This window comes from Cyclopterus lumpus, chromosome 4 (genome assembly GCF_009769545.1).
Source record: "Cyclopterus lumpus isolate fCycLum1 chromosome 4, fCycLum1.pri, whole genome shotgun sequence".
NCBI lineage: Eukaryota > Metazoa > Chordata > Actinopteri > Perciformes > Cyclopteridae > Cyclopterus > Cyclopterus lumpus.
The window spans coordinates 21,315,984-21,328,940 of record NC_046969.1 but is presented as its reverse complement, the minus strand read 5'-3'; the positions used below and the strand labels follow the sequence as shown (position 1 = coordinate 21,328,940).

The window sequence follows — 12,957 nt, the reverse complement described above, 5'->3', positions numbered from 1 at the left end:
CAGACTCAGCTTTTCAATAATTAGGATTGGGAGAGGGTTCCTGAACTTGAAGAGGACAACTTCTCAACTTCTGACAGGGGCGTTGGGTGAAGCCGTGAATTGAGCAAGACTAGTAAATGTTACTGACCATCCCTTTGTGGCTCCCTTCTCCAGACTACTACATTTCTCCTCATATTTGTCTTGGACATATAACCAACTCACCTAATACTTGTGGGACAGCTAAACATTCAAAGCTCCCATTTAAAAGGATCAAGTGTAGGCATTGTTTGGTTATGTTAACCATATGTGTTGGCTTTTCATGATCTGAATCCCGTCTCAAAAAACACAGTGCTTGTGAAAATAAACATGGCTTCGCCCTACACAAATTGTGGACTAATTGTGTATTTGGACTAAATTATTCTTACAGTTGGAGGGCTTTTTCCATTTGCTACGGGACGCGGGGGAGTGACAGCTTGACATTGATTAGTGTGTTGACTTGTGGAATCGGAGCCTTACCTGTAATTTCAACCACAAATCTATTTATACTGACGAGTTAGTGCTGCTCTTACAGCAACTCATATCTTCAGAGGACAAAAAAATATCTATATTTTCTTTTTTTACCTGTTTCAATAAAAAGTACAGGAATTACAATCATAACTGTTTTTCAACCAAAACAAAAATAAAGGTTTATGTTGAAAAGTAATCAGCAGTGAAGCAAGTCCAGTATGGTTTTTGGACACAATGGAAAAATCCTCTTGTGGGACTGAATTATTTTGTGAAAGATGTGCTTGTGTTTAATTCAAACAGAAAAAACATTTTTAACAGATGGTTGCAATTATGGGACAAACTAGACTCATACTGAACCAATAATGACAACCAAATACTTTTCAAGAAGAAGCAAAGATGACTACGAGGTGATTTACGATATAATACTGTTATATGTTGTGAATGACCACAGGTGTGTGTGTTTTTTGGGGTTTGGCAAGTGTTGGCTGGATAATTTGACAGGGTTATGATGACTCACCATACACTTGTTAGGTTTCTCTCCGGAGTGGACTCTCATGTGAATGAGCAGTTTGTAGCGGGCGTTGAAGGCTTTGTAGCGACGAATGCAGCCTGCCCAGAAACAGGTGAAGTCCTCACCTTTGCGCTGGTCGATGTGGACTTTCTCAATGTGCCTCACAAGCTCCTCCTGCTGCTCGTACGCAGCACTGCAGTCAATCCAGCGACACACCTGCTTATCAGCTACTGCTCCTCCTCCGACTTCTTCCCGCTCTGGGGCTGTGTGAGACCCAGGAGGGCCTCCAGAGGTCGGTTTGAGTCCCAGGCAAGAGGTTGGTACTGTTTGCTGGCTCTGGTGGTGGAGCAGGCCCCCAGGACTGGGCCCCACGTATTGGTGCAGGTGATAGGGTGGAGGCATCGCAGGGCGAGAGGGGTGGTGAGGCTGACGAAGGTGCCCGCTGCGGCCACTCAAGTGATGGTGACGATGATAGTGGTGCTGAAAGAGTTCGTCTTCGCTAGGAGAAAAATCATCCAGAGGCTCCTGTTTAAGGGCAGCACCTGATCTTTGGCCACCGTCAAGGAGGACCCCAACTTCTGGTCCCGAATGCAGCATCCCAGACATCAGGGCCCCACTCATCAGTAGCCCCAACCCGTCCGAGCCTCCTCCTCCAACACCTCCCCCGGCAGTTCCTCCAGCCCCACGCCCTGGCAGCATGGAGCCCCGCTCCTCACACAGCCCCTGGCCCTGCTCCGTCTCCACTGATGACACTGAAGAGGAGGACGAGGAGGAGGAAAGGGACAGCAGGCAGGTGGCCGGTGAGGATAGCTGACAGCTCTCCTGTAGCGTGGCCTGCTGGGGGCTTCCGTGAGGTGGGGGCCTCTGGGGGGCTTCCTGTGAGCAGGAGTTAGAGAGTGGCGATGTGGAAGAGGAGGAGGAAGAGGAGGAGAAGCCGGCACTGCTGGCGTGGTTGGGCGAGAGGTTTGTGCGGAAACCGTTGACGCAGGCAACCATCGACATCTGGGAGGAGGAGCAGATGATGGCGGTGATATTGATCTCCTCGGAGGAAACGTCGGTAGCCAATGGGGAACCGGCGGCAGCAACACTGCCAGCAGCGGAGGTGGACGGTGAGGCCAGGGACAGGCAGCGCCTCCTCAGACTGGTAGCACTGAGCAGCCGCGCTGAATGACGGGAGCCAGTCGGGGACAAAGCCAGCGGGGAGGAGCCATCTTCATTATTAAACGGTTGCACTGCGTTCCCTGACACACCGCTCACTGTGCATACGCCACCGCCGCTGTTGCTAACATGCGGCGCTCCAACTATATTGTCCCTCGGCATCCCCAAAACTTGGCCCGCACTGCAGTTCTGAAACCCGGCCGGAGAAGTGCTATGGACCCCGGACGCTGAGTTTGAGATCTTGTAGCCCATTGAGTTCTCTTGTTTGATTGGGTAAGGGAGTGAAGAGCGAGTCCCGTTGGCACCACCGCAGCCCAGGCCGGGTGAGGCCCCTGGCAGGGTCCTCTGGAAGGCAGAGGAGGATCTGTAAGGAGAAAACAAACACAAAGAGGAATATGAGCGCTATTAGCTAACAGGCTGATGACAGATACCGGCGGGTTCATCCTTCCCACCGGCAGCAGTCAGAGTTTAGCCTCTTGCTAACCCCTCCTCCTCCATTCTCTCAGTTTACATAAAAATCCTAAATAAGAAAATGAAAATATTTTAACCAAGTCTTTCATACACCATAACGGACCTTATGGAAACAAACATTAACATTGAGTAGGATTCAGTGACTTAAGGTGGTGTTGAACACTTGGTAGTATCCACTGCTGATGATGATGATCCAGAGAGTTTTCATGACTAAATGAAACAGGATCTCCTGGTAGTGAGAGGATATGAATGGGCATTTATGACTAAGAATAGAGAGAGGGGGAGGGATGGATGGCTGCAGAGACCGAGAGGCCACTGGCTAGTGTGTCCATCTGACAGGCTTTGATGACACAAAGGGGTTAAACCCAACCCAATATTGTGGATAAATAGGGAGTCACCTGTTTTGGTGGCATAATTGCGGCCTATGAAGGGTCACCGTTTACAATACTGTGTATTATGGTGGGAATCTTTGCCTCACTGAATGGGGAACCCAGGTCAAATTTCTCCATGCGTTGCTGTGATCTCCTACATAATCATTCCTGTCATTTGGCTCATTATGGATTTTGTCCAAAGCCCCTGAGTGATGTGAGAAGAGCTCTCTTTTCTCCGGGCTGTCTCATGAAGGTATCGTCTTTGTCTCTTCGCCCTGAGCGCGATGGGGGAAAAAAACAGAGCTAGCGCTAGCTAGGACTGGAGAAAGCCACTGGCAGACTTTGTCATCGTTGTTGTTAATAAAGACTCCCCCCTCCCCTCTCTCTCTCTCTTTCTATTCAGGAGTACCATATCCTGTTTGGCTATATTGAAAATATTGAGAGACCATACGAAAGAAGTAAATGGCCGTCCAGCAGCACTTTGATCAGATGAGGAGGGAAAAGAAGGGACAAACCCCACAACAGAGAACTTTACTTGAAATACGTTAACTGCAATGACGGTAGTCAAAGATTGCACAACAGGAGAATCGCATTAGTGTAACATAAATGTTGTACTTAGAACCCCCATCGGTGTGTTTTATGAGACTGGGTAAAGCGTTCCAGCTAAATATGTGTACATCTGGTTCACAATAGCAAAGCTAATGAAAAACACATTGTACCTGCAGATTCTTTTGTAATACGACACCAAACAGGAAACGTTAAAGAGTGGAACGAGCACAAAATGATGATAAAACGGCAATGATAGTGACAGTTTACCTGGTGTCTTGGTGAGGGCCGTCCTGCAGAATGAGGTCGGGTGTAGGTCTGTTGCTGTGGAGGCTCTGGGTATAAAGCCCCCCTAAATGACCCCCCACCAGCAGTGGCAAGCTCTGCCCACATCGCATCAGGGTGCCCTCAGTGTCACCCAGCTCACTCTCTAAATCCTTTTCTGAGCAGTAGGGAGTATTCGCTGAAAGAAGAGCAGAAAGAAAGTCACATGACTGGCTAAATCCTCTATTTGTGATCCATCGTCACTCCTAAATAAATAAATGTGCGAAGCAGTGGACCCAGTGATCTACTGACTGCTCTGGAAGAAGAATAACTTTATAGTGGGATCCATGCCATCAGTGACATGTTGTAATCCTATCAGATTATGCATATTCTCATGAGGAATAATTGTTGGCTGATGTATGGAGAGCTTTGGCCAACTGAGGACAGGAAGAATAATGTCTCAGAGATTTATTGCCAGATATTATTGCTGGAGTAATTGAGGAATTTTATTCCAAATGGCGAATTGTCCATTTTGCAAACATAAACACATTTAAATGAAAGTGCCTGGAAGATCCAGCCACTAAAAGTATAAATAAATAATTCAAATCAACCTTTGTATTTATTTAATTAAGTTGTCAATTGATTTATTAAATATTAATACATAAATATATATTTAAAGTGTGATCTACTCTAGAAGTGCGATGTGAAGAGCAAATGGACTTGATTATTGATGATGTTTCATTCAAAAAGCTTCTTAGGTTTTTACCCACGGTGGAGGTGTCATGTCTGCACAAGACCTGTTTGAGGAGGCTCAATTAAAATGCCTTTTTTTTAAATGCATTTATGTTTTTGTATCAACTATACTGTGCTTTATTCCTCAGGTTCAAGCATCATATAAGTCAGCGCATTTTTAAGATCTTTCTTTTTTATCATACCATTCATCGTTCCGACCTGACTTTTTGAGAAGAAATAAAGGCTTTTACGAATGGGACACAAAACATAACAAAAATAGGACAGAGAGATGAAAGTGAACAAAGGGAGGGCCTCGATGTGTGAGGAGATATTTGTGAAGGGAAAGCCGATATCCCCACACGCTCATGTGCAGGCGGCCACGCGTCCCCTTTTCCAACTTTCCTAACTCAATTTCTCAAATTCAATTTTCCCCTAATGATATTATTGACAATGTTATCACACACCATGAGCTAGTATCAATAAAGTCACCTAAACAGCCTGCATGTGAGAGAAAACATTTTTTTTTAAAAAGGTACTGGTGGGAATGGATAAGGTAAAAAAAAAAAAATGAACTCAATGTGAAAATAGTCAGAGAGATATTCAGCAATAAATCTGTATTTGTGCAATAGTGGAAAAACAAAAAAAGACTAACAAAGGAGAAAGCTATTACAACATGAGTAACAAATGGCAAAGCAGAGTAAACAGTAGAAGAGAGAAGGGGGGGCGGTTTGGGAATATGGGAAAAAGGTTACAAGGACGAACAAAAGACAAGAGAAAACAAGGGAACTTTGTGAGCCATGTTATCCTCTGTGTAAGAAACATCTTTTCACATATCCCTCCTACAGTTGATGTATCCTTAGTCTTCACTGCATTTGTCTTGTCACGGGTCACGGCTGGAACACAAAGAAGTAGAGAAAAGGCAAAGCGAGCAACGCAAACAGTCGAGTATCGCCGGGGGACCGTTGGAACAAACGCTGGTTTCACTCAAAGCCGTTAACAGAAGGCAAGATGTCTTTGAGCTCTGGTCTGTTTTCAAGCAATACAAATCGTTGTGTTTATCAAATTTAGGATTGTTCCGTCTTTTTTTTATTCTCCCTGCTTGTTGGCGGAGCGTTTACAACTGTGTTTCTGTATTAACGTTTCGAGGCCCAGCTGGTGTGAAGCCAAGTATTGCTCCGCCTCAAGTCAGGAGTAATTCAATCAGGATGGCCAGAAGTGACATGAGTCAGGATGGAGATGACTAACATCATCAGAGATCTTTTAATAAGGCATTGACTGTCCATACACATGCACACACAAACAACAAAAACAACCAAATAAAACAATTGTCATCATAGAGCAACTGGATGGCCTGGCAGCCAGTCAACTACGCCTTGACTGGATGCACATGCTCTCTCTCACACACACACACATATCTTAGTCACCACTTAGACCCAAACCAGGAAGCCCGGTGAATGTAACCCCAATTGTGAGACAATGCTCGCTGTTTCACAACACCGAAGGGACGCTTGCCAGGAAAAGTCCTCCATGTAAATGAATTAGACATGAAGAGAAGACAGGGATGATCCCAGAACACTGATTACCTGTCTGCAGATGATTTCGCTGAAACTTGCAAATAATACAACCATTGTTTTCCAGCATGTTTGCTTTTTTTTGGGAGGGGGTGTATCACTGCCAGAACTCATTGAGCTGAGGTTGCACTGAGCTTGGTGTTTGCGTGTATTTTGCAAAACACTACGCCTAGTATTAGATCTGGCAATTGTACCTCAATACTGAGCCGGGGCCGCTTGTGCTTTTAGTGTTGGATAGTGCACGTGAGCTCTACCTACTCTCAAACAGCGGTTACGGCTGGTAATGCCGGTCCCAACCAACAGCGTTGCCGCGGAAGCACAGCAGTAGTACCTACCCTTCGGTTAGCTTTGTCTGCACTGTTAGCGCTCTTAGCACCGTTAGCTTTTAGCCACCAGCTTGCCGTCGACATGTTGAGAGCCGTTGGGAGGCTAAATGCTCCCAATCTCAGGACTTGCACCTTTAAATATAAATTAAATCTCATTGCAAGGGTTTTGTGAAAATTATATTTATATTTATGAAATATGTTATTGATAAAAGGTCAGGCATTGTGTCTGCACTAGGATCGAACATTTTAAAAAAACACCCAACCCTACCTGGTATTATCACTAATACTATATATATTTATATATAGTGCCTTATCTGTATATCTTCTATATTTAGAGAGACTTTGAGTGTCACTGAAAACGTTTATGTAAGAGTTATTTGTTCCAATACAACCAGTTAGTAGTAACTATAAAAAAAAGTGCTTCTGTATCCAACATTTAGGAGTGGACTCAAGTTACTCCATCCTAGAGACACCTTCTTAGTGTCTCCAGGACATTAAAGTCAGATTGTTACATGATGGTTAAAGGTCTCGCTGCAGAAAGTTAGCGCTCCAGTGATTTAGAGCTCTGCTAGATTAACAGCATCAGTCATGCGCTGGTTGGGGAAACGGGCTCCTCGACATATGGTGGCTTGGATGGGACCCAACAGTAAATTCAGTTTATATTGAATGTGCCACGGTAATTTAGCGCCGAACGTTTCATTGTGTGTTAGAGGCTAGTTTGATCAGGAGGTGGAAGCCTAAAAGAGCATCGGGCTTTGAGGTGAAATGTTAGCTATCCTGCAGCAGTGACAGGAGGAGAGAGGGTGTACGATGTTTGTGGGATTTAATAAGGGAATGAGTTTGAGAATGTGAGAGATGACCATTTTTTTTTATGAGTTTGCTGGTGGTCATTTAAGCAGATTTGTGCTCATCACACTTTACATTCCTTTGGCTATGGATTTACATTCTCTCCCCCCCCCCCCCCCCCCCCCCCCGCCATGTTATTTCTGAGGGAAAAACTTGAGCTGTTACAAAATCCCTCTCTGTGAAATCGTCTAAAAAATAATAAAAAAGTTTTGACCACTATCACTCTATGGAGCAATGTCTTTGCATCATGCACTTGCACAAGCTCACTGGCATTCCTGCCGCTGGTTTCACACTAAACCACAGAGCAACAATTGCTGGCAGTAGGAAGCAAAGCAGCAAAGCAATGCACCCAAAAAGAGCTCAACACGGATGTACATAATACAGCTTTAACAATAAAAAGTCCAGTTAGCCACCTTTGCAAATGTTTTATGAGAAACAAAAAGGCATTCACCATGTTTGTTTGACCTTAAGGATACCCTAAATATAAATATAACTTTTCTGTGTTCACACGAAAACTTCCCCGGAGGACCTTTAAATTGATCTCAATCTGTAGCCACGGTCATTTAAAATACATTCTTGCCTTTACAGTGAATCCTTGCAGATTATCCATTAAAATGGAGTTCACTATTGTGTGCAAGTCTCGTGAGCACCTCAGAAGTAGCAGGGTGGCGATACTACTCTGATAAAAAACACAGTTGCAAGCGTTCGGGCCGAATTAGGAGTGATGCTGTAAGGGCGTGAGATCAGGGACGGAGGAGCAGAAAGAAAGAGGTAGGATGGTGCCAGAAGCACCAGGGGCCACATGTTGTGTTCAATAAAGAGACCATGTACAGATGTGCTGGCTCATCCTCACAAAGAGCCACTGATGTCAGCATTGACAACTAAAGACGCAGGCACAAATAAGTACTCTATTGTTATTGGCCCCTTAATACACCACCCTAAAAGAAAAAAATAAGCACATGTTGTGAGCAAGAAACAATCCCTGTGGATAAAATGCTGTCTAATACTACTCTGTTACATCTTAAGTGGGATCTTCTGTTCCATAAATGTCATCACATGGTATCTATTGCTCCTCTCCTGTATAATTAAAGTAGCACGTTCTTCTCAGGGAGCATCAGTGCAGGATGACAGTAAACTGAGGAGCTCAGTGAAACATATAAGAGGAAGAAGTCAAATTAAAAGGAGCGGCATTCTAGTTCGCATGCTCCATTGCGCACGAATACAAGGACGAATGCTTCAAACCAGAGTGTAATTATGAAAGGATAAACGTGGTTATTCGAGAACTTGTTTTGGGACATGTATGATTATTTTTTTGGCTTAGGCTGTGGTGGGAAACACGGTTCCAATCACCGTGCAATGCGCCTGCTCTGATGTCATCCATTTGTCACGCTTCCTTCTTGTCAAAAAAAAATCCTGTGGGAACGCAGGCGCGCATATAAGCTATAAAACTCGGATGCATCACGATCGTGAGCGGAAAGTGCTTTTCTAATCCGGCTCCCGCTGATTAATGCAGCCACCGTGACCATGGAGGCTGCAAAATAAGACAATACACAGGGACAATGAACGAATGCAGACCCGCTAATTCTGATGATTATGGCTCGACTCACTCTTTAGTGGAAGGTTGCGGTCACTGTGACGGTGATTACATTGATGGTTGAACACGCTTCACATACTGGATGAATTTCACATTGGGGATCATGGCCAGTTAGGGTGCGCTGTAACTGTACACCTATTGAAGCTGCCTCAGGGGCTGATGATCAGAGTCATGTTCAAGTTCAGCACTGTTGTGCCTTGGCTAAAAACTCTCCCCTGACCTCAGTGACTAATAAATGACTAATAAAGCAGAGCAGACACATGTCTCCAATCTAGCAGAACTTAACCTCTCTGAAACAACATGGTTATTATCCCAGGATACGCAGTTGTGACTGCATCGCCATACAAAGCATTCCAGTCTATACAGTAAAGATCAAACCACATCATCACATAGTTAAATATGTTGCTGTCTCCCTCAATGAATCTCCCTATTCTCCCACTCACTTGTACCATTATTCCTCCACAGATAACACCAGTCCTCCATCTGATCAGCAGATGGCCTGGACAGCATTATTAAGTGTAATTGGTGGTAATCTGCGGCGATTTTTTATTTCGGTGACACTTCATTTTCTATAATTCTCGCCTCTCCCTTTTAAGTCACCTAAGCGTTGTGTTAAGTGCCAGAATGAGACTGAGCTTGTGCCAGCGTTTAATGCGTTCAAGTCTTCAGAGACATGCAGGCCTCAATGAAAAGCAGATGTGCAGATGGAGAGATGGTTTCGGGAGAGGAAAAGGGGAGCGATCAGAGGTGTCCTGTGCTCAAAGCGGGAGGCTGTTTGGGGGGAGGGGATGTCAGGAGTGTGATACAAACATCTGAACCCAAGGTACAACAAGCTGCCAAAACCGCAAGACAGATGCCTCTGGAAATCCAATGTGACACCTCAACTGGCCCCACTTTGGCTCCATAAATCATAACATTCAGCACCTAAACAGTTAATAATGATCATTTTACTCCCGTTTGCGCCAACACCCCCACCTGCCTGTCGGACTCCCCCCTCTCTTTCAACATCAGGTCAACAGTTACAAGTGTGCGACAGCAGGTCTGGTTGTGTGTCCTGTCCTGTGCAGATGTTGTGTATTAGGGGTGCAAAGCCTTTCCCAGCTTCTCCGAATCTCATAACTCTTGTCTATATTTGTGTCTGCGGCATAGGCCCGGAACTTATTTGTTTGCTTAGTAATAGATGTATGATTGAAAAACCCGAGGGCACAAGAAAATGAAAAATAACAATGTCTACGAAGAAAGCTCCTCTTAAAGCAGGTGCGTAGCCAGGGAAGAAGAACAACTATTAAATTACGGTCCGTGTTTTTGTAGCAGGATTACCAGTACCAGGACATGAGAACTTTCATGAGGATAAAATCAATTTGTTCCAGCTGATTTTAGCTGCTCTCAAATCAGGTATCTTTGCTCCTCCCTGTTTTTTTATGATCAGCTTGGTCCCACAATAAACTCACACCAGCTTAATAAAAGTTGAATACAAATAAATAAAGTGAAGAAAAGGGCACTAGCCTAGCCTCGGTTATTTCTGGGTACAACACAAAAATATCTTACTCCCACGTAATAACATTAAAGAAATCATGAGCACATATAACAACTGAGACCAGTCGTCCAAGCAAACCTCTTTAGGGATACGTCTGGATGTTCGTACCAAGTGGCAACAAACTTTTCAGTCACACCGAGGAACGCAGCGGTCGGCAAATGATTAGCTCTCCTGCCTTTTGGAGAAGAGGGCACATGTTGTGGGAAGCAGGCGTCTTCATAACACAAGGCTTTTCAAATGGTGCTGTGAGAACCGCAGTCGTGAACACAAACAAATAGTTGTGAGTTGTGCCAACAACACTCCCATCCCCAACAACCCACCCAACCCAACCTTTCCCAGTGCCATGTTTGGTGCCCACCGAGTCCAAAAGACCCGACCACTCTACCACATGTCAAAAGCCCAAACACAGGAGAAAATGTTGTGGGATTATGTGACTCCCCAGACACCCACACACACACAAACACAAGTACTTTTTTCTCTCTCACTCACTCACACACACACACACACACACACACACACACACACACACACACACACACACACACACACACACACACACACACACACACACACACACACACACACACACACACACACACACACACACACACACACACACACACACACACACACACACACACACACACACACACACACACACACACAAAAAAGAATACACTCACACTTGAGTCTTACAGAGGAAGATGCTCTGGATGCCTGTGGTCATTCCTGATCTCTTTCCACAACATCCGACTAACTGTCACAGCCAATCAGTTCCTCCGCTGTCCTCCCTGATTAACGTAATTAAAACGTTACACTTGTGCATGTCACCACCTGGTGGTTGCCCCTCGTCAGGCCCTCCAGCCTATCCCTTGAGAGAATACATCTAACAATAGGGGATCCACATCAATGGGAAAAATACAACACAATAAACACGGTCTTAAGAGACAGATCAGCAGATAATAAACTTTCAAGCTCAGATCAGTCAATCGGAAGTAACATAATATTCAGTTTGAATTTCAAAGCACATCATTTCAGACTGGCCTCTAATGCAGCTTATTATCAGCTTTGGTGCATGTAATTCCTCAAGTTGCAAAAAGGATCATATTCAGTGACAGAGCTTTCTATGCTTCACATTTGATGTTTCAATGAGCATCTGACCCCACCCCGATAACATTATGCACAATAATGTGACAGATTTCTTTTGTCATTTTTCCATCTAGGATATTGCTCCAGACATCTCGTCCTTTTCAATTAAAATCCGTTTAAATATATAATGGTTGTTAACACTGGAGAAATAAAAGACCTACATTGGAGTAGCCAGTTTATTAAAATAACCTCAGTAAAAGAAGTGCCAAAATCCACAGCCCTGCAGTAAATCCTCCAAACTTTGTGAAGGTTATAATTAAGTTATATAAAGTTATATAAAGTTATTGTTGAGACTGTTCTGATTCAATCTAATGGTCCTTTTTAAAGGCTGCAGATTGTGTTGCTGTTGAACTGCATTACATTCTCACTAATATTCAGTCTTCCCTGATGTATAATTTCCACATAAATAAATGCCAATGTTACAAACTAATATCGCTGCAGTCACAGTTTCTTTGCATTAAACCCAATAATCATCTGATGCACAGGAAGTGATGCGTTTATTTTTCCAACAGCTATAACAGGGAGAAGATCAGAATCAACAGAATGAAGTCATTAGCATAAGCAACAATAACCACATGATTATATCCAAACAGAAAAAAAACCCAGAGCTCAGCATACAGAAACGCAGAAATCCAAAGAGAAGACCTCATCATGCTCGAAGACAATGTTTGCACGCTGACCTCTGGGAAGGCCAGTAAAAAAGCACCACAGCAATGATTGATTATCACAAAAATAAGCACATCATCTATCCCCGAGTCAAACTTTTATAGATTGTTTGTTTTTAGAACAAAAAATGTGCGTCGTCAACAAACCACTTTAAAACAACTAGTCCGCCACAATTATATCCTGACAATCACTATCATAACAGGATTTGGCCCACAAATCGGTGCCCTGCCAGGATTAATCACAGACAATCACAAAGTTTTACAAGGAGTGTTCAGCCATACCACATCCTCTAATTTGACAGAAAAGCCACATAATTGTAAAGGCCAAAGAGCGTGCTAAGCATCAGTCTTCACTTGATGGACCGACAGACTGACGAGACGTGATGCACTTGGCTGGCCGACTCGACAGCGACGTCTGGCTTAGTGACAGACACCTTTATGGGGCCCGGTGAACAACACGGCTCCGGAGCCAGGCCAACGGCGCTGAAACCTCGGCATGGGATCAGGAGGTGCTTCAAAGCCAAACAAGAGGCTGCTCTGTTTGGGGAGGCGGCAGTAAATAGTGGCAGAGCGCTGCCAGTCGAGGAAGACTGACGAGCATTTGGGCACGACACCCTCAGAGAAAGTGTTAAAGGTGAGACTGGCACACTTCAACAGAATCAAGTAATTTTCTGCAATAAATACACACGAGTAGTGTCACGAAGTACTTAAGAAAAAAACATTTTAAATC

The 12,957-nt window shown here is 44.2% G+C and overlaps 1 protein-coding gene across 1 annotated transcript in view; it reads right to left on the bottom strand.

Annotated features, from left to right (window-relative positions):
• Window positions 1–12,957, bottom strand: part of LOC117729413 (zinc finger protein GLIS1) — a 63,833-nt gene that overhangs the window by 33,409 nt on the left and 17,467 nt on the right. Inside the window, exons 4-5 of the mRNA XM_034530423.1 lie at window positions 3,814–4,006; window positions 1,004–2,519 (exon numbers count right to left, since the gene is read on the bottom strand). Of these exons, the coding sequence (XP_034386314.1) occupies window positions 1,004–2,519; window positions 3,814–4,006 (1,709 nt within the window). The remainder of the gene's footprint in view (window positions 1–1,003; window positions 2,520–3,813; window positions 4,007–12,957) is intronic.